We start from the raw sequence: 21842 nt of genomic DNA, 5'->3' as shown, positions 1-21842 counted from the left end.
ACTCAAAAGATAATAGTTATTGACATATGCTTTTTTTCCACAACATCCATAAAGCAGTGAGCTTTATTAATGATTCAATCAACCAAAGTCTTACATTTTTCTAATATTTTTTCCCCAAAGAAAACAGGTTCCACAATTATTGGCACCTGTGATTTAATACTTTGCACAAACACCCCTGACAAAGAGTCTTTTCCTCAAATGTTTTGATGTATGCTTGGATGCATTGTTCTGCTGGACAATCTACTTACCACCAAGACTCAGCTTCCTAGCAGTGGCAACCAGATTTTCTTGGTAATTTGTTAAATTAATTGTGCCATTGATCTTAAATAGTGCCCCTGGACCACTATTTCTCAATTTTTATTAAGGGTGCCAACAATTCTGGAGCCCAATGTATATCAGCAATAGTGGCAGACCTGACTAAGACCAGACCAGACCAGATCAACATTTGTTGATAATGTCACCAAGTTAGAGGAACGGAGAAGGCTTGCATGTAACGTGGTCACAGAGAATGACTTTACTGCAATTTTCTGACAGTTTCTTAAACTCTCACCGATCAGGACAGATCCCATATGCTCAATTAATGCAACACAATGGACAATAGACTGACTGAATGATGAACCATTCCTATCCTGATGGGAGTGGTCCACAGGGCATTCACTGAATGGTTTGTTGAGTATGAAAATGATGTGAATCATATGCTTTGACCTTTGCAATCACCAGATGTCAACCTAATTGAACACCGATGGGAGATTTTGAAACAAAGTGTTAGACTGCGCTCTCCACCATCATGAAAACACCAAACCAGGGAATATCTTTTGGAAGACTGGTGTTCCATCCCTCCGGTAGAGTTCCAGAGACTTGTAGAGTCTCTGCCAAGGCGCAACATAACTGTTCTGGCGGCTCCTGGTGGTCAACACCATACAACGACACAAAGTAGTTTTTTCCTTTAAATTGTCACTCTTCTGTCTACATAGTATCTGACAAACTGAAAAGATTGCATTTAAATTAAAAAAGAAAATCAGTGGGACTCCTTGGGTTTTCAGAAGTGTGACTTGAGCTGTGATCATGAGTATGGATAGATGATGAGGCAGTTTCTTCTCGTTTATTATCCAGGTTATTATTTTCCACACAGCTGTCAAATCTACAGGTGGGCAATACACTCACTGAGCACTTTATAAGGTAGGCCTGTACACCAGCTTGTTAATGCAAATATTTAATCATCTGGCAGCAACTAAATGCATAAAAACATGCAGACGTGTTGAAGACGTTCAGCTGTTTTTTAGTCACTCTGGCCGTGGAATGATTGTTGGTGACAGACACGGTGGTTTGAATATCACATGAACTGCTGATTTTCAGGCACAACAGTCTCCAGAGTTTGCAGAGAATAGTGTGAAAAACAAGAACATCCAGTGAGCCGCAGTTCTCCAGGCAAAAATGCCTTAATGAGAGAGGTCAGTAGAGAAGGGCCAGACTGGTCAAAGCTGACAGGAATGTGACAGTAATGCAAATAACCACGCATTACAACAGTGGTATGCAAAAGTGCATCTCTGAACACACAACGTGTCAAACCTCTAAGTGGATAGGCTACAGCAGCAGAAGACCAATACGTCTAATAAATACCTGATAAAGTGCTCACTGAGTCTATGTCCACAGAAATTGAGCCAATAAAATAATGTGTTCTCTGTCAACCCACACCTAGCTCAGAGTCTTATCTGATAATCAAGAGCAAGAAATAAAACACATTATACAACAGAGAGTGTCAACAGTGTTCATTGGAAATAGATGTGTAATACGGTGTTCACACAATAACAGGATCTCAAGATTCAGAACATATGCAAATATTTAATACAGTATGGTAATCACCTTATGTGGGGTGTGATCTGTATGTTATTAAAATTAATTTCTTGTCACTATAGAATTGGCTTTCAAGCCTCTACTAATAAATGTGCTATTTATATGCTAAGACAAAAGCATTGAAAAAGCAAATACTCATACATGCACACAGACACATGCACATACACAAGATCTGCATAATTAATTGGATATTAATTGAAAACACGATTTTGGCTGCTGCGATATGCGAGTCGCAAAAGGTCACATCACGTGATTTCCATTTATTATTCCCACAATGCCAAAATCAAGCTTTGCCACTTATAAACTGTGATACATATGTATTCAACGAATGAGCATTGTAACCAATCACAAACATGTACGTTGAGTGCTATGAGTGCACAGGTGAGTGAGTGGTGTTTACTTGGTCTTACCTGGGGCGGTACAACTGACATTCAAAAGTCAGTTCTTGGTTTCTCATTTTCTTTTTCATGTGTTATCCTTAGCCTGTTTAACCCTATTTAATATTAAATCTAACCCAGATTTTGTTTTGAATTTCAGGTCAATTCCATTATTTAATTGTTTACTTAACATATCAATAAATTTGGAGGCTGAAATTATTATCTTTTATAATGGAATGAACGGAATTAATAAAATTAATCAATTGTTGTGGCTACATCCTAAAGTTAATTAAATGTTGCATGCCCAACATAACAGAACACAACTTAAATTGCTTTTGAGTTAAATTTCATCGGAGTTATGAAATGCCTTTAAGGCAGAAATGAACAGATCTGAGCACAAACAAAAAACACAGCATTCCGATACAGCCTCCCTCTGCCAATACATATTTTAAGAGCTTCAGCTAGTTGTAACAAAAAAAAGAAAAAACAAGAATAAACGGAGTACTCACTGATGTGTATAGGTGGCCTTCTCCATTCATGGCGATGTACAAGCCTGTCTTCACAGACTGAATAGCGACAACTCGAAGACCCACAGGGATGAGATTGAACAGAGCTGAAGAAAAACAAACACGGGAGCTCACACATTGAGCACATGTGAACAGAAAGACATATATGTGAACAAGCCTCAGCAGTGTAAACAGGAGCGCCGCTAAAGCTAATATCCTGGGTGGTTACAGCTAATTAGCACCATCCTGGTGGATTTAATGTGTGTTTTGCTGGCCTGCAGCATGCCCTTCTCACTTGTTATATAATAGCCTTTGTTGACGCTGATGAGATACATTGTAGCAGTCCTGGCAAGCTTTGTGAAGTATATCTGCATGGAAATTTAATTTCCCAGCATTATAAATGCTCCCATTCTTAAGCTTCCATTGCCATCTGCTTTACTTTAATGACTGCAGTTGGAAGCTTTGAATGACGCAATACCATTTTGGGATCAATTTCCACTGTTTGACTCCAAAACAACAATACCTGATGCCTGTCAAAATATTATGACATATGGTCGCAACAAACATCAACATAACATACAGTAAGAGGCATGCATACATAAACACATGCGAATGCATATGTGAGATATCATATTTAATTACTTCAATATGATACTGTAATGCCTCTGTGCATGCTCAAAAGTCCCTTTAGATTTTGAAGCATCGTGTAATTTTAATAATGGCCATTAGAAATCAAGATCAAGACTTTACACATATACACATTTGATTGAAAGGAAGGGACAGATGATGAGCATGTAATTGGTAGCACATAACATTTTGCCTGTGTTTCTCTTCATGTCTCTGGTGAAATGATTATGCAGTCATGCATTGGTTATGCACTCATCAGAATCGTCAGTATGGAAGTGATCTGATTCTGAAGACCAGCAGCACTAAATGGATGAAGATCCACAGATTCCTTGTTTGACTTTCAAATCGGTTGGTATTCATGAAGTATGTGTGACTACATGGCCTCCAATGCTACAAATAGATGCTCTACAGCAGCAGAGGATGCCGGAAGATGTAAGTATTCATTATACAAGTTTGCTCAGTACAGCGAGTTCACTGTGTGCCTTTCAGAATAAAAGTGGACTGATAGATGGTGGGAGATATGGGGTGCTGAGGTACTCTTCCATTTCTCTAGTGATGGGAGCAAGTTCCGCTTCAAATACGCTTGGTTGATCCATAGAACCAAACAGCATGTCTGTCAGATATTTCTGCACTGCTAGGTCAGTGGGTGGGACAGTGTTGCAGCATCTTTTCTGACCTTTCAGAGTACTCTCTCTGTTTCACTGCATTACGTATCTTGAACTTGAAGTGTGGGTCAAGGACTGAGTCAATTTGGTAGAGCTTTTTCTGCTCATAAGCAGGCAGGGGCTTAACAGTTGCCTCCTTGAGAGTTTTGAAAAGCCTGCAATTGTACCTGGTGGACCAAACACTGAGGTAAGTCCTCTGATATATGGAATAGCAGCAGCAACATTCAAGCTTTGAACATAATCAATGGTGATCTCAAAGGGTGCTAAGATATGCACAGCATCTTTGAGCAACATTTCTTAAGTGGAAAGCATTGAGAAGCATTTTTCACTGAGTTCCACCTCATCAGAGTTGCTGGCTGAAGATAATTCTGGTAGCATGATGATTTATGGTAGCAGGCCATCTTGGCAATAATGATGTCCCCTGGGGAAGAAACATCTTTGAAGTGAGATGATTTGATTGATTAGAGTGATTGGTGTTAACAAAATACCATGTTCCTCACATCTTCCTATGGTAGCCCTGCTGGGCAATCCACACTCTGTCAGAATTGCCAGCTCTGCCAACAGAATTGACTCCCCCGTGCATAGATTTGCTTGCTCCGTGCACAGAGGCCACGTTTCAGGCCCAGTGGACTTGGGATTGACATTCCCCTTGAAGCTCACTTGAGGTTACTGAAGGTATTGCAGTTGATTAACCCACAGGTGCCAAAAAGCACTGAATAAAAGTGAATGAATGAATAATGATAATCTTATGTATATGTTATTTGTTTTTGGCCAAGTATTATATATTTGGAAATTGTGGGGAGAATTTGTTTTCAGAGAGGACCATAAGCCCGCCCCTCACTGAACCGCTTGTGCCACTATAGAGTGTGCTTCAGTTAGAAACCCACCAGTAAAAACAAGAATAAATATAGATGCATAGCAGCGATACATGGGCTCCAGTACAATGGAGAAGGTCAATGAAACCTATTATGGAGCTACAACACCCCCTAGTGCCCCATTGGCACAGCCATCACTTACAATTTAACGAATATATGATTAGCTATCATTTGCCATCTTTCAACTTTCCTTCGCAATTTGGATAGCCATTTGGACAAAGTGTTCTTGTGCCAAATGGCTTAGATTTATGTTTCACGAGAAGAAGATTTTTAAGGACAACTATTTTCAGGCTAACAATGCTAAATGACTAATTATTTTATAGTGGCCACGTTTCAAGCTATTCACTCCATTCAAGTTTTGTCTTGTTCAGAACATTGTTGCCTTTGATGTAAACTATTTAAGGCTGCCTGCAATGTCTGGAATTAAGTTGTTTAAATGGAAATGCCCAGGAAATTTCATTGCCTCACCATTCAGCCATAGATTTTTTGATTCCTTCACAATTTAAAAATAATACAGTTTTTCACAATCACTTTGACACTAATTTCAGAACCTTAAGGAAATGTTTCTAACTCAAAACTAAATTTTTTTTTTACAATTGCTTGAATACAATACACATGATTTGTTTTAATAATTTGTTTGCTAAACCAAAACACTTGACACGACTTAACTTTCAAAGTATTAGCCTTTTAAAAATAAAATACACACATTACATATGATACGACTGTCTTTTGATTCAGTACAGTCCATCTAACTATCAATGAATCCAACTACTTTAAAATTCTACTTTTAAAGTTTAACATTACTCCTAGAGCATAGTTTTATGGAAACTGATTACTGTTACAACATTTCATATTTAGATCATGAATGTTTTAAGATAAATAAAACTACTGACACCAATTACTTTGCAACATGATCAATTTTACCACAATCATTAGATTTAATATTTCATCACCAGCGGTTTTCAACCTTTTGTGACACACCCCCCGCAATAATGTTTTTGCATTTTTCCACTTTGGTACAGTGCTCTTTTGCTAATTGCTATGGTAGCCCTGCTGGGCAATCCATACTGGTTGTGAAAGGTTCTGAAAAAGTAAACTCAGTATCAAAAAAAGCTTGTTACCAAATGTAAAAAACCTATGTTGAATTGTATTTTCTATTCTGATTTTGTTCAATGATTCCACTCTCTTCTACTGTTTCCACTATTCCCTTCATTTAGAACCATAGAACCACAAAATGAATGTTCCTATAGTATTTCTTGATAAATTAGTTATTTGAACCAAAGACTTTGGAAATTCAAGATTTATTCAAATATATGAATGCACAACGCAAGGTTTTGAACTGGCGGACAGGCTGTGTTACAAGTGCTGACCGTTTTGATTCTTGTGTCTAAGGTTTTAAAAGCTTAGCACAAACTTGTGAGATTAGCACCAAATTGATTGTAAAAAACTGTAATAAAAATCAGAACAAATGCAATAGGGTTCCAGCACTACGTACTAGGACCCCTAATAAGTTAAAAGAACTGAGATTGGGCTTATATAGTGTTATATATTGTACAGAGGTAACAAAACTATAATGTAATTCATTAGTTTGAGGCTGCTGAGTCACCCAATCAGCAGTCTCAGTCTTTTTTTCTTTTTTGTAACACCTCATATTTCACAGGCACCTCAACATTGTACCATTGTTAAACTTGTAAATTAAATAATAATATTACAATAACATTATGTTCTTAACGTGTCTGTAAACTGTGCTCTATTTCACTTGGAGGTTGCTGTGTCAATTTGGCAGACGAGGAATTTAAGGTTAGAAATAATTCTAACTGACTGAGAAAATTCTTATCATGAAAAAGCAATCTAGTTACATATGCAACCAAAATAGTGGGCCTTCCCCATATCCACGCCTGGCTTTATCTGTGTATGAGAAGTGACAGGTCATTTTAGCTGAAAAAGTGTGAATCGCAGGACTGACGGGTGTCAGGCTATTGCCCGCGCTACAGATTTAATTCAAATGAATGGAGGCGCCAGCGGCAAGCTCACTGAGGCTTCGACTCTCATTCCTGCCCTCCGAGATCAGACGGGGCCGGTTCTGTCACCGCCATCATGCTTCCCTCTGATTTCATGAAAAACACCCCAGCTCTGATAACATTTAACAGACATACGAACGTGCTTATATGCATGCGTACCGACTTGTTTTTGTTTATAGAGATTGCAATTTCCAGAATAGCTGGCCAATAATAACACCTTCAACCAGTAGTATTTATTTATTTATGTTTTTTTTTTTCTTCTCACTTTTGTATTACTTTCACACATTTTGTGTCAAAGTTACTATTGTGCTAAAAATGTACAATTTATGCATTACATAAGCCGACAGTGTCGAAAGTAGTAGATGTGTTGACTTAAGACATGGAAGTGTTAAAACATTATGTGTTGTTTTAAGACATTTGCAGGAGAGTAAACCCTGGTTATTTCATGAGGCTGGAAATGCGTCAAAATATTCAGTTAATATAACTGTAATATAGAGTAAAAAATATGCAATATGCAGCCAGTACAAGCAATTCATTTAAACAATCACATAGAGTAACTTGAGAATTAATGTGTACACATGGCTAAATAAACCTCACTAAATAATCAACTAGAAAAAATAACATGAAAGGAGAAACACTCATCCAGTTTACATTATATGTTACTTTATATTTTATGTTATGAGAATTGCCAGACAAGTGAGCTTTGGGCTGAGATTTACAATTAACAATTGGTTAAGCATCTGAAAAAAGGTTAAAACATAAATACAGTTTCCTTCCTGCGTTACTTACCAGAAATGCAGTTAAACAAAAAAAGTGAACTCACAAGAATTAGTGCTGTCATCCTTAGTCCCATCCAGAGATCCATCTGGGTTCATTTGCAAGTAGTATCCCTGCCTGCAATATAACCTGGTCACTATACCCTTTAGCTGGGGATCTGGTAGACAGAGACAGGCAGAAAGAGAAACACAGACAAAGTGTGAGAAATAGAAACAGGGAGTGTTCATTAGCAACAAACCCCAGTGTAAATGAAGAAATGCAGCGATCAATAGTCTGGCAGATCATGGATGGGAGAAATGTCTGGCTTGCCTTAATGCCAAGGTTTTCACTGTCGAATATATCACACAACGCAATATTTACGTACACATTAAATGAGCTACTGAACTGCTAGTTAATGGCGTTTGAATTGGAATGTGGGCCCATTGTGCACTCAACAGCACCCTCTAGTCAATTTATCGAAACATACTTATTACATTTGAAGTAGATGAGTACCTATTAAAAAGTGTGTAACTTCACTCTTGTACCAGAAAGAGCACTATTACCCACTTTACTAAGACATTTTATACCTCATCTCAAATACAATGCTTAGCTCTACAACATTAGGCAATCTTCTTGTAGGTCATTAATGTGATCAGTTCAAAGATGATGTGATGTTCTCTAATAGTTTAGATAGTTTTTCAAACAGTACAAGTCTTTAAACAGGACATATAATTCAACATGCACCCTGTGTGCCCCAATCCAGTTTACCACCCTGCAATACTCTGTCAATGTTAGTATTCATCATAATACGTACATTTAAAATGTGCTGGTATCAATTACTGTACTTTGAATGGTCATAAAACAGTAGTTTTTATGATTCTGTGGAAGTGTAAAAGGCTTATGTTGATCAAACACAAGTGACTAAGAATACTCCACCATGACACTGTTAAGTATATGCTGCAATGCAGATGCAAGTTTTTAAATTCTTTAATTCTTCCAGGTCCTGTGTAGCAATAACAAAAATGTATTTATTTATTATTCATTATTTATTTTCAAAGCCTGGATGTGTCTGCCTTCATTCTGTGGGATGCTCATCCCTGGAACCTTATTTTACAGTCTCAAATTGATTTCCCTCCTTGTGGGAAAGCACCCATGATTAATTAGATGGTCACATATAAGGCGTTCAGCTCTTAGGGCTGGTGGGTAGGCAAAGCTGTATCTCTCTGGGAAAGTGCATAACCACCCACTGCATGGAGGTGTTAAGAAGTATTTTCAAAAAGACTCCATCCTTCACATTTTTACTTTCCTTAACACTGTAAGCATTCCAGACAGATTTGCATTTCGCTCAAAATAACTGGTCTTAAAACCCACAACTGACAGCATCATTTCATACTTCAGCATACTTTGTCTGTATTTTACAAAATATTAGAAAATTCAACACCCCCATTATTGTTTTCTGTTGCCAAAATTCAAATGGAATTTGCGATACTCAGCAGGCCCAGGTGGTAGGACAGGAAGTTCTACCTCCAAACGTGCCCACTGAGAAGGAACCTGTGTTTGTGTGCGTGTGTGTGTGTGTCTGTATATACACTTTATTAGGCATTTATTAGACTTATTTGTCTTCTGTTGCTGTGGCCTATCCACTTAGCGGTTTGACGTGTTTTGTGTTCAGAGATGCTCTTCTGCATACCACTGTTGTAATGCATGGTTATTTGCTTTACTGTCACCTTCCTGTCAGCTTTGACCAATCTGGCCCTTCTCCTCTGACCTGTGTTATTAATGAGGCGTTTTTTCCCGGTGAACTGCTTACTGGTTTTTTTTTCTTTTTCGTACCATTCTCTGCAAATTATAGAGACTGTTGTGCATGAAAATCCCAGGAGATCAGCAGTTTCTGAGATACCGAAACCACCCTGTCTGGCACCAACAATCATTCCATGGTCAAAGTCACTTAGATCACAGTTCTTCCCCCATGCTGACATTTGGTCTGAAACTGCTGAACCCCATGATCGTGTCTGCATGCTTGTATGCATTAATTTGCTGCCTCATGATTGGCTGAATAAATATTTGCATTAACAAGCTGGTGTACAGGTATAGCTAATGAAGTGCTCACTGAGTGCATGCACTGCATGTACGTACAGTCCATAAGTATTTGGACAGTGGAACAATTCTTCTTCTTTTGGCTTTGTACTCCAGCACATTGGATTTGAAACAAAACAATGACTATGAGGATAAAGGGCAGACTGTCACCTTTCATTTGAGTGTATCCACATCCATATCATCCTTGTAGAAATTACATCCCTTTTTAGAGAAAGTCCCCCATTTTATGGGACCAAAAGTATTGGTTTCTCAGTTGTTTCTGAATAGTGAGGTGGATTCAATTGCTTGCTTAGTGCATGTATAAGAAAGCTTTTAGTATCTAGTCTTGATTCTAGGCATGTCATTGCCTTTTGGAGTCTGTTATTGGTGTTTGTCAACATGAGGACATGAGTCAAAGTCATTTTTAAAAAACAGTGACATAGACCAGACAATAGGCTTACGGAACATCAAACCTTTTGGAACATCATTAAGAATGAAGAGAGCACTGGTGTGTGTTTCGGGTCATTGCCTTGCTGTGGGATGAAGCACCATCCAATGGCGTTGAAGGCATTTGATTGAACTTGAGCAGATAAGATGCTTCTGTACACTTCATAATTAATTCTGCTGCTGCTATTACATTACATTATCATTCCACTGCTGCCATCAGCTGTTGCTTAGGCTTAAGTTGCCTTAGGTAAGTGAGCCAGCACCTGTGGCAGCCATACTGCCAAAAACATGCCCAAACAATAACACCCCCACCACCATCCTTCACAGATGAGGGGGGCACCTTGGATCTGGAGCAGTTCCTTTGAGCCTCCAAACTCTAAGACTCTACGCTCTTGTCATCACTCTGATCCAAGTCAATCTTTGTCTCATCTGTCCACAAGATCTTTTTCCAGAACTCTGCAGGCTCTTTTTGGTACTACTTAGCAAACTGTAACCTGGGCATGTTTTTGTGGCTATCTAGTGGTTCGCATCTTGTAGTGTAGATCGGTTGCCAAGTGTTCTGCTGAAAATCTGCCTCCTGAAGTATGTTTCTTATCTATTGAACAGGTCTTTGGTCATCGACTGTACAGGTCTTTCTTTGCCGACCAGCCACTTTGCAATTACTGAGCTCACCAGTGTTCTCTTTCTTCTTAATGATGTCCCAAATAGTTTATTTAGGAAAGCCTATTGTTTGGTCTATGTCTCTGACTGTTTTCTTCTTATTTATGACTTTAATGGCTTGACAGTTATTAGCACACCTCTTCCTGTGGACAAAGGCCAACAACAGACTCCAAAGGCAATCAAAAGTAGAAACAAGATATATATATATATATGTGTACTAAGGAAGCGATTGCATACACCTGACTAACCAGAAACAGCTGAGAAGCCAACTGTCCAATTATTTTGGTCCCCTAAAATGGGTGGTGCTATGTATTAAAAAAGGATGTAATTTCTACATGGATACACCTGATATGGATGTAAATACCTGATATAGATGTAATTTCAAATCCATTGTGCTGGAGTACAGAGCCAAAAGAACAGAAATTGTACTGCTGTCCAAATACTTACGAACTGCACTGTATGTATAGACTTATACACTGATAATCTATTTTAAACCTGATTTCAACTGGGTGGATGGGTAGAGTTGAGGCCTTTGTCCTCAAAGAGTCCGTATAATCAGTACAATCGTCCCAATGGAAGCAGGTCAGACCACAGAGAGACAGTGACACTCTTGGAAAGAAAAGATGAGATGAAATTTTGTCTAATTGTGTTTTCTTGACATTACAACAACCTTCAAACTTGTCAGAAACCAGTTTGAACTCCTTGAACAGTTGAAAGTGAAACTTGACCAAACAGTGGATGCTCACAGATCATAGTCAAAGGCATCTGAAACAGAAATTGGCTAATATAATTGCACACAGTGAAGGGAAAGCTCTGATTACATTTAGTCATGAAAGTAGAATTGTTAACGATGAGCAATTTCCCTCTGGATCAATAAGGCATCAGTAATCATCATGTAGCTGTAACTCAGAAGGACAACCTCCAGAGTGGTTATTTCCACGTACTATGCCTAAAGTACAGATGGACATGACAAAGCAAAGCAGTTGATGGCGGGAACCAGGGGACAAGGGATTGCCTATAGGAATCCATGGAACCAGTAAGCAGAACCTGTCTCCAGTTATTGTATATCTCAATGGTGGGTACAGTTACCTACAGTATCTAGTTACCCATATGACAAACGGTAGGTGTATGCGGCATGCAATTATAGTTACGTTGTCACCCAGTTTGAGGTATTTCGACATATCAGGTTCACATACATTATATAAGCAGCAACATTTAGACTACTGACATTTTATCTAATCATTAGTTCGGCAAGAGACTGAATTAATTATTTAGCTATGGCTGGCTATGTTAGAAAAATGCACTATATAAATCATCATTGATGAGAGCGTTTCCTGAGAATATCTATAATTACAGGTGCTGAATTAAAACAGAAAAGGTAATAAATTAAATAAACATTGTGTGAACCAAGACCAATAATCTAATGCACTGTACCATACTGTGGAATTTATAGGTTATACAAAGTTCCATTGGACAACCAGTAAATGGAAACTCCACTTTACCTCAGTGTTCAAACCCTATCCCCCAGGCAGACCTCTGTTCCACACCTGGCTATACTTTCCCTCCATGGTCTGTACTGGTCAAACAATGGTTGCAGAGTCTTCCCACAGAGACTAGGACAGCAGAATCATTGGGGCTCATGATGAAAACATTTGTTCTTAAATCACTTAAAACTAGTGATTTCAGAGAATGGCACATTCACCAATTTTCTTATTTAGAATTTTGTCTTAGGTAGGAACAACATTTATGAGGGGTCCTGACCTGTCTTCCGAGTCATATAACCAAGAGCCTTGCAGTGTATGTCAGCACAACTCGCCTGCAGCAGGGTAGCCATCTGGGCCTGGGGCTTTATTATTGGTCACTAGGTTTCTCAATTTCGATTGGTGAAATTGGTGTATCAATGGTTTCTGCTTGCTCTGAGTTGAGGTTAATGCTGTTGAGGAATGTTTCTGTTATGTTCCTGTGTTCTGTGTGTTAGTGTATCATTGTTTAGTATTATTTATTCTTGTAATTTATTATTTTTCATATTTCATGTCTGGTTCTGTTTATATTTGTTTGTCTTTGCACTCGTCTTCCCCTGTGATGTCTGAGTCTGAATGTTTTCTAGTCCAGTCACTCCCTTGTCTGCGTGCCCCACTATTCGGGTGTTTACGGTAGTTCCGGGGTTCAGTCTTCCTTCCAATCTTACATTACTTACTTCCTGCTTTCTCTCCATTTCATGTTTGTACATAGCACTAATATACTAATCCCAACTAACATAGAATTTGTACAGTACTAATTATACTAACACACTAATAATTTAAAGCACTTAACTAACTTACTAATGTATCTCCAGTTTCAATTCTGTTCTGTAACTCCACCTCCCTATTCTATCACTGATTACTTGCTTAGTTTTCAGCGAAGTATTCGCACCTGTCTCTCTGTATCTCTGCATCTCCTGATTCTCTGCAAATTGTCTACTCCCTAGTCCGGAGCCGCTTGTATTACATGTGTTTCTTTGTGATTCCAGTCCGCGTTTTTGTTTCCCCCTCGTTATTGTCCCATTACCCTTTCATGTGTCTCACCTGATGTTTATTTGTTAGACCGCCCTCACTCCCATGCCCCGCCTAGTTTGTCTCATTCCCCTGTGTATTTATACCTGTCCTTTTCAGTTGCACGCTGCTAGTTCGTCTTGTCCTGTTTCTGTTCCCGAGCCCTTGATTCCTTCCCCAGTTCTAGCCTCCTTGTTTCCTTGCCCCTGCCCTTGTTCCCGAGTCCTTGCCCTTGCCCTTGTTTATCTGGTTTTCCTGTTTTGACCCCTGCCTGCTTCCCTGAACTATTCTTTGTGTTTTGTGGATTTCTGTACCTCTGCCTGTTTGGACTGACCCCCTGGATTTTGACCGTGGCTTGTTTTGTGACTACGCTCTGTCTGTCCCATCACCTCTGAGTAAACTTGCCATTTTCCACACCCCTGTGTCTGCTTCTGGTTCCTCTGTCCTCCCTGCCGTAACAGTTTCAATGTATAATACATTTGGACTTCATTCAGTGTGTATAATTGGGTATAGAAAGTTTGAAATGTGATGTTAATATCTTCTGGGGAATATAAGATTTAACCTTTTGGATACATTATTATGCAATTATTATGTTTGGCAAAAAATTAATGAACCGCAGTCATCAGGTATCAGCCATCCATGTTCTTGTTAATCAAACTGTTGTCTGAATTGGTTGGAGTCCAATATGACACATTCGTATAAGCCTTTAGTACTAAAAAGGTAAGAGAAATTTATGATAAGAATACGAAAATGTTCTTGCTTGAGGCATCTTCGTTCCTCTGTCTTTCCTATCCCCTAGCAATTTTTATATTAATTCAGGTTGAAGGGAGGAGAATATTCAGAGTATGTATACTGTAACTCACTAAATCCTCAGGCCTCTCTGGAAGCAGGCGCAGCTGTAAATTCCTAAGCCGCACAAGCAGGGTCCCTCTCCCTCTCAAAGTCCAGCATTTTTTAAATAAATGTTAACATATAAATGGTTACAGAAAATGCCTTTCGAGGGAATAGAACCCAATAAACTCCTCATCTTCACTGATATAAGCCTTAGGCATAGATCTGGTCAGTTTACTTAAAAAAATGTATGAAAAGTGCTGAATAAAGGTGCAAATGCTTGTTGCTGGGGTGGTAACCTATAGGTACATAAAATTGTATCCCTAGCTAGCATTCTTTTGCTTGAAAAAACAACTGGGCAATTTGATCCTCGAAGAACAAAAATGTACTTGTAATATGTGTATTATTTTCAACATTAATAACAAATATCCTGTAGCTTATATGGATTCAGTTTGGAGAGCAAAAAAGAAGAGAGAGAAAGCTCAATCTCAGGTCCATCAGTGTAGGGCGAGGGTAATGACCTTCCAGGTCTGCTTTACACAAAATCAGCATAAATCATCTGAAAAAGGACCCACTCGGATGCCAGTCCTGCTCTTATAAAGCCCGCCATGATTCCCTGTTCTAATCAAAGTAAGTGACTGGAATGAGCTTTAAAGGATAAAGTGATGTCCATCAATAAGGGAAGGAGTCTTTCACTTCCTTGTTATGCTTCTCCTTTGTCAGAGATATGACAGCAGGAGTGCCCCGGCCCTAATAAAAGTGGGGTCCTTTCATCTCAGAATTGCAGAAAAAGGACCAACCTATAATTGTACTGTCAGCCATCCTGCTTTGTACTCAGCCTGACTACAAATGTTCCCCACCACTTAAATACCATCTGCTGGCACACGAGAGGTTCTGCACATACCACATTCATCCTCCATTATAATTTACTGCTGTACAGGACGCCAGTGTTCGTTGCCTGCTAGCCCACTGATTGGTGCTGCATGAGCATCGACTCCTCTAACAAAATACATTAAAGAAGACATTTTGAGCACCGCGCTCCCCGACAGTAAACAACAAGCTGTAAAAGCACTTTCATAAAAAACACCCTCAGGTGGACTGACCTTAAAATCCATTAGGCTGATTCACAGATTTGCATTCGACTGGTTTTAGATGATCACCGACGCTGGTGTTATGGAGTTGCATCATTTTGATTAATCTTAGAAACTTTTTTAAGGATAGGACGACAGTGAAGGAAGGAGTAAGTAAAGGATCTGGGCTTCTTACCAGATTTTTACAGGCCCTTCTGAGGTGCTTCATTTTGTAGCCAGAAGAAGGCAAATCTCATCCAACTTCGGAATTTTAGTTGTCCACACACCTCATCACAACATTAATATTTAATTATCTATATTGGCAAAAAATGTTTTATCCCATTTAGATTAATTGAGTTTCACAATATTGGCTCATTCGCACAATTGACACCTAGCATGTAACACAATATTAATGATGTTATTTGCAAGTTTAAAATATGTTACTATGATTGTTATGTGTTTGAATGCCTTTGCCCCCTTCATCTGCCCAACCTTTCCTTCTTCTGATTTACAGATTAAGCACTAACCGGGGGGACACCTCACAAAGCAAGATTGAGGAACTTCTGGAAACTTCAGTCGGGTAAAATATAATTGGATGAAAGCCAATTTTAACATCATTAGAAAGTTAGCTGGCTGATTCATCCATCTTTGTGAAATTTGTTGAATATTCCTGAAGACTGCACTGAAGTCTGAAGTCAGAAGTCTTTTCCCCTTCCTTCAATGAAATTAGCTTATTTGCTTTGTTGTTAAAATGTAATGTCATATTCCTCCAGCAAAATATAAGTCACGAGTTGACACATGGTGGTCCAAGTGATAGGGGTTTCATTTTTTTAGACCTGTATATGCACTTATGTAATTTTTTCTTAGTCTGTACAATGATATTTGTAGAATATAACAAACCAAATTTTGTCATCGCAAAAGTTCATTAGCATTCTGAGATGCATTATATGAGATGCATTATAATGCATTTTAATAGAAGTCTAATAGGCATTTTCACATTGCTATCAATTTGGCAAGCATCGTGTGAATGCCGGTTTACTGTCCAAGGCATACAAAACAATAATATGAGGTGCTGCACTGGCCCACAAGATTTTACATGAAGTCATTTGTGTAGCTCTGTGTGCATAAGGGTTTTGAATTATTCTGCTGGAATAGTGGGAGTGCTGCTATATATTCAGATCATAAAGAAGTAATCAGATTCTACCCTCTCATTAGAATGAAGAACCCGGCACCAGCCCCCAGACATGCCCATTTGTGTATAAATCGGTACTGTAATGATATCCTCATAACATTCACTGTCCGTCCTCAGCTACAGACTGAAAACACAGCTGTTCCAACCACATGCTCAGAATCCAGAGCGTTGAGCATTTATTCCGGATTTAATACCCCCATTAAGTACCATGTACCACACAATCCTCAAACGTATTTGCTGCTTACAGCATGACGTCCTTAAGCCTCCTCTCGCACATTCAGAGCTCTTGTCGAACTGTTGAATGTGTTTTATGCCATCTGCTGTGTTTTACCCTACTTTGTCTGTTGAGTCAACTCTTCGCACAATGGCTCCCCTGACCCCCCTTCGACAACCCTTTTCTATTTCTTTCTTTGGATTTCACATTGAACAATGTTATAGCTGTGGAAAGGATATGTACTTTCTTTACTGTTTTTGCTTTTTTATTGTTAAGATTATACTTATTGATTAATCATTAATGGTCCTTCTTAATGATATTACATGTTTGTATTCCTGAGCACTCTCAACCGCTTTTAATCATTTCTATTGCTAAGGCAAATTTGGAAAGGAATAATTTAATGGACAAAAACATTTCTGTTCTATTCTAGATTATTCAATACAATTTCTTCTGATTGCTCCGAAACATGGCTGTTTGTTTTAAATTATCTGCTACTAATTGTCGGGAGGAGCATCTTCCAGACAGCAGAGGTAAACCCACAGAGATGGAGGACACACTCCAATGCACACAGCAGCTGCAGACCTGAACGCAACACTCGACTGACCCACTTTATAGATGTTTCTAGAATACGAGAGGGGATTTTCCAGCCCACAAAGGAAAATCACCTCCATCCTCTCCCCACTACCACAGCATTCGCATATAGCTATATAATTTAATCAGCGCTGCTCAAAGTCAGAACCCTGATGCATTATTCAGCATGCTATTAATTTGCAGATAATGGCCATTTGATGACATTTTAAATTGGAGATTAGGTCAATAATTAAAAGCAAAAATCTATATTTTCATTTTCTTTATTCAGGGACGGGAAAGGAATGAGCATGTGACTTCAATACAGAGTGACCATGGTGGTTAACTTGCTATTAACCCAATGGTATGGCTGTCAGAAGACCCAGGCATCTCTAAACCAATCATACTGGTGGAAGCCCTGCTTTGCATTCCAGGTCATATTCCACCGTCATATGCTGCACCGTCTGTGGTTAGATTCTCCGTGAATAAATTATAAGTGAAGATGAAAGAAAAAAGTGAGGGAGCAAGCAGTAGAAAAAAGGGTATATTCTCAAGGGCAAGAGTGCTCTTGTCTACGGCTATATTCCAACCTGGAAAGAAAAACCTCACTTTGGCAAGGAACCTGCAGGACCAAGTTTAACCGAGTTAATGTAGAATTTGTCTAATGATTTAATGTAGAGAACAATTAGGAGTTCATCACTGATGGTAGCCTTCAATTCCATCAAAACACTTGAATGGACACAACATTTAACACCTCATTAACTTGTGCTAACCGCCAGATAAAGATATTATGGAGTTCTGCCAAAGTTCCCTTTGACACCAAAGGCATTCCGTTCTTACTGATTGCATATCCACTGCTGGTTCTCAATAAATACTCCAGGTAAACATATATTTATGCACAGTAAAGTGTCCAGTGTTAATTCAACTCAGAGGTGATGTGAGTCTAATAGGGACCATACATTTGTTGCCTTGCTTGACAGCACATATGGAATTATCATATCTAACATACTTAACAAGAGAATAAACTTGAGGGAGATATCTGATGATTTTTCGCAACTAATGGAAGGTCAGATTCCCTTCATTTTTTCCTTTTTTTATTGTTTTCATCCTGTACTCCAGCAAACAAAGTTGAAATAAAACTATGTGCAGACTTTTAGCTTTAATTTGAGCTTTTTACATCCATAATGGGTGAACTATGTAGGAATTACAGCCATTTTTATCTAAAGTAATTGGAGAAATTAACAAAAATAAAGTCATCATATTCAATGTTTTGTTGTAAATCCTTTGCAACCAATGACTGTCTGACGCCTACGACCCATAGATATCACCAGATTATCTTTCACTGGATGCTTTGGCTGTATGTTTTGGGTCATTGTCCTGCTGCATGATGAAGTATCATCCAATCAGTTTTTAGGCATTTGCTTGGATCTGAGCAGACAAGATGTTTCTGTGTGCTTTGGCATTCATCCTGCTGCAGCAGGGACATCATCAATGAATAAAAGTGAGCCAGTTCCAGTGGCAGCCATACATGCCAAGCCATAACACTACCTTCACCATGTTTGACAGATGAGGTGGCATGTTCCTTTGTTCCTACACACTTTCCTTTTTCCATCACTCTGGTACAAGCTGCTCTTTGTCTCATCCGTCCATAACACTTTGTTCCAGAACAAAGTGTTATGTTTTAATGTACGTTCTTGCAAACTTTAACCTGGCCATTCTATTCTCAAGGCTTGCCAACGGTTTGTATCTTGTGATGGTTATGCTGGCTTTGTCTTCCCTTGATAGCTGTCTTTGACACATCTACACCTACATCCTGGAGAGTGTTCTTTATCTGTTGGACAGTTACAAAGGGATTTTTCTTCACCATTTGAAGGATTCTTCTATCACCCACTATACTGGTTCTCCGTGGTCTACCAGGCAATTTGCCATTGCTGGGATCACCAGTGCCTTCTTGCTTCTTAACAATGTACCAAACTAATTTTACCTAATTTTTGGCTATATCTCTGATTGGTTTATTCTGCCTAATATTGACCTGCTTTACTGCCATTGACACTTCTTCATGTTGAGACAACATACATCAACTAGACCTTTTGCTGTCTCTTTTATGCATGAACTAACAATAAAACAAACCTGTCCAAGAACCATTTTCCAACTTGTAATAGGTGATTGCCAATTGTCCAATTACATTTGGTCCCATAGAATTGGGAGACTATGTGTAAAAATGGCTACACCCAATATGGATGAATAGTTAAAGCTAAAACTTAATTTAATGCATTGTAGTTGTTCTATTTATAATTCAATGTGCTGAAATACAGAGCCAAAACACCAAAACATGTGCCACTGTCCAAATACTTATGGAGTGCACTGCAGATAGACATTTTCAAAATGTCCAGCTTCCAACTATTTGAGTTGCAACCATCTGCATCTTTGATATTGACTGTGCATTACCCTCTGTAGCTTTTCAGAGTTTGAAGGGTGTCAAGGCTGTGATCGGTGGATTTTATTGTATCTAATATCATTATGCGCTTAACTAATTATAATGGTGCAGTTCTGCTTGTTTTTATCATTTGAAGTCCCAGTTAATTTCACTTTCACTTGCCATCTTATTTTTATTCTGAATTGTATTTTTTTCATAGATTTTTTCCAATGTAAAGTGTATTGCGTTGCATTCAGTTGCACAAAATGACCAATATAAATATTGACTGATGAGTCCACAACTATTTGGGATATACTAATCATCTGCATCTTGTGGTATATGAGCACACCACTTTTGTCCATAAAAAATACTCTTGGCTATGATCATGAAAATGACTGCATACAAATATAAATACAAAATCAGGGAATGGTCATCTTGATTGAGGATGACCTTCAACCTTTTTGCATGATGGCTGTAGACCTCTGCATTTTTAATGATGGCTGGCTTTCCAATACGACTTGATGGATACATTTAACAGCATAACCGTTCTACTGCATGAAAAATCCAGAGACATGTCCGTTCTGAATGCTTTCCTAAGATAAAAAAAGAAAAGAAAATCAGCTGAACTGCTTGAGGGTGAAAGAGAGAGGTTGAATTTTCTGTGTGATTGACAAGATAACATGTACAATCAGAGAATAAATATTGATGCATATACGGCCATGCAGGTCCTCTCCAGAGCAACATAATCAAACTGTACCTTAAATGTTTACAGTGTGTTGACAAAATGCCCAGAGCACTTGTGTGCATTAGCATGCAACAAAAACCATCTGATTTTATTACCACTGGGATCAATCAAGTTGCGTGATAAAGAGGGCATCTCTGAAAATAAGGGCATGGTGCCACATGCTATTTAAAGTCTAAGGCCCAGATTCAATCTAACTGTCATATTGTATGCAGCACACCTTATGAAATCGGACTCTAATTTATTCAAAACGAACGATGAATTTAATATTATAGTGTTTCAACATCGGTCCTGCACACTCATGACTGGTTATATGATGTGTTATGTTACGCTTATGTCAGCATTATGTCAGTCTTACTGCATATAGGTCACCTAAAATGTTACCGTTTATATATGGAAATACACTATAACCCATTATTCTTCCTTAGCACGTACACTGAAAAGTCTTTGCTGTGGGCATTCTGAAGATCCCAGTATGTCTTCACAGCCGTTCAAACCTCTGAAGATATTCTCAATCTCATGAGAATGTAAAAACTTAATGAACTAATACCCAAAAGGCCCATAACCACAAATAGCATGAAATAAGTACTAGACTCCAAAGCATTTACCCTGTAGTATAATTAGCTCTTTATCATCTACAAACCAGGACAAATAATCAATTTCATTGTTATCTTTTGAAAGTTCCATGTTCATTCTACCGTTGAATATAGGGCATAACACGTACATATCATTGTGTTAAGGTGTCTATAGTGACAGTCACTGAAACTGTGTATTCTGAGAGCTATATGTTAGTTGGCTTTTTCAATTGGGAGTTGTCAGGAGATTGCTGGGATAGTTAATCTTCCCAGATTTGTCAAGCATGTGCTAATTATTTTACTCACACTTTGAATTTGTGAGAGTCCTCACACAAATAAACATCTCTTACAGTTGCCAAACTATGCTGCCTGTCTATGTACAGTACTTGAACTGAGATACAAGTCTTATAGGGCTATCTATTCACTTATTAAAAGCATAAATATGTTTTAATTTGCAGGACCCATATACAGTATGCATGCACACAATCATGCACAATACACAAAAAAAGAAAAACAATCATGAAGTTTATCTTAAAGCAAAGGCTTACTGTAGATGAGATTTTGGAATAATGTGTTATAAGACAGAAAGACTATTATAATTATGTTGCATTGTGTTGAACATCTGTATATCCTGCAGTGACCAGGTTATATGGGGCACTGGGCGAAGGGCATTCATCCAACTGGTAGCAGGAGCCCAAACAGCAGCATGCAGTGGTCTGCATAAACACAAACTGTCCCTATATACATGTAGACATACATTCTGTACAGTTTACAGTATGTGCAATCCCAAACATACACAAATACAATAACAACGAAGATGCAAAGAAGTTCAAATGGACT

At 38.5% G+C, this 21842-nt stretch overlaps 1 protein-coding gene across 2 annotated transcripts in view; it reads right to left on the bottom strand.

The window, feature by feature from the left end:
• Positions 1-21842, bottom strand: part of LOC133124141 (fibroblast growth factor 14) — a 150941-nt gene that overhangs the window by 23952 nt on the left and 105147 nt on the right. For both annotated transcript variants that reach the window (XM_061235081.1, XM_061235080.1), the window contains exons 2-3: positions 7749-7859; positions 2741-2844 (exon numbers count right to left, since the gene is read on the bottom strand). In XM_061235081.1, the coding sequence (XP_061091065.1) occupies positions 2741-2844; positions 7749-7859 (215 nt within the window). The remainder of the gene's footprint in view (positions 1-2740; positions 2845-7748; positions 7860-21842) is intronic.

This window comes from Conger conger, chromosome 3 (assembly GCF_963514075.1).
Source record: "Conger conger chromosome 3, fConCon1.1, whole genome shotgun sequence".
NCBI classification, from domain to species: Eukaryota; Metazoa; Chordata; class Actinopteri; order Anguilliformes; family Congridae; genus Conger; species Conger conger.
The sequence above is the reverse complement of the archived record's forward strand: the minus strand, read 5'-3'. Positions and strand labels throughout refer to the sequence as shown.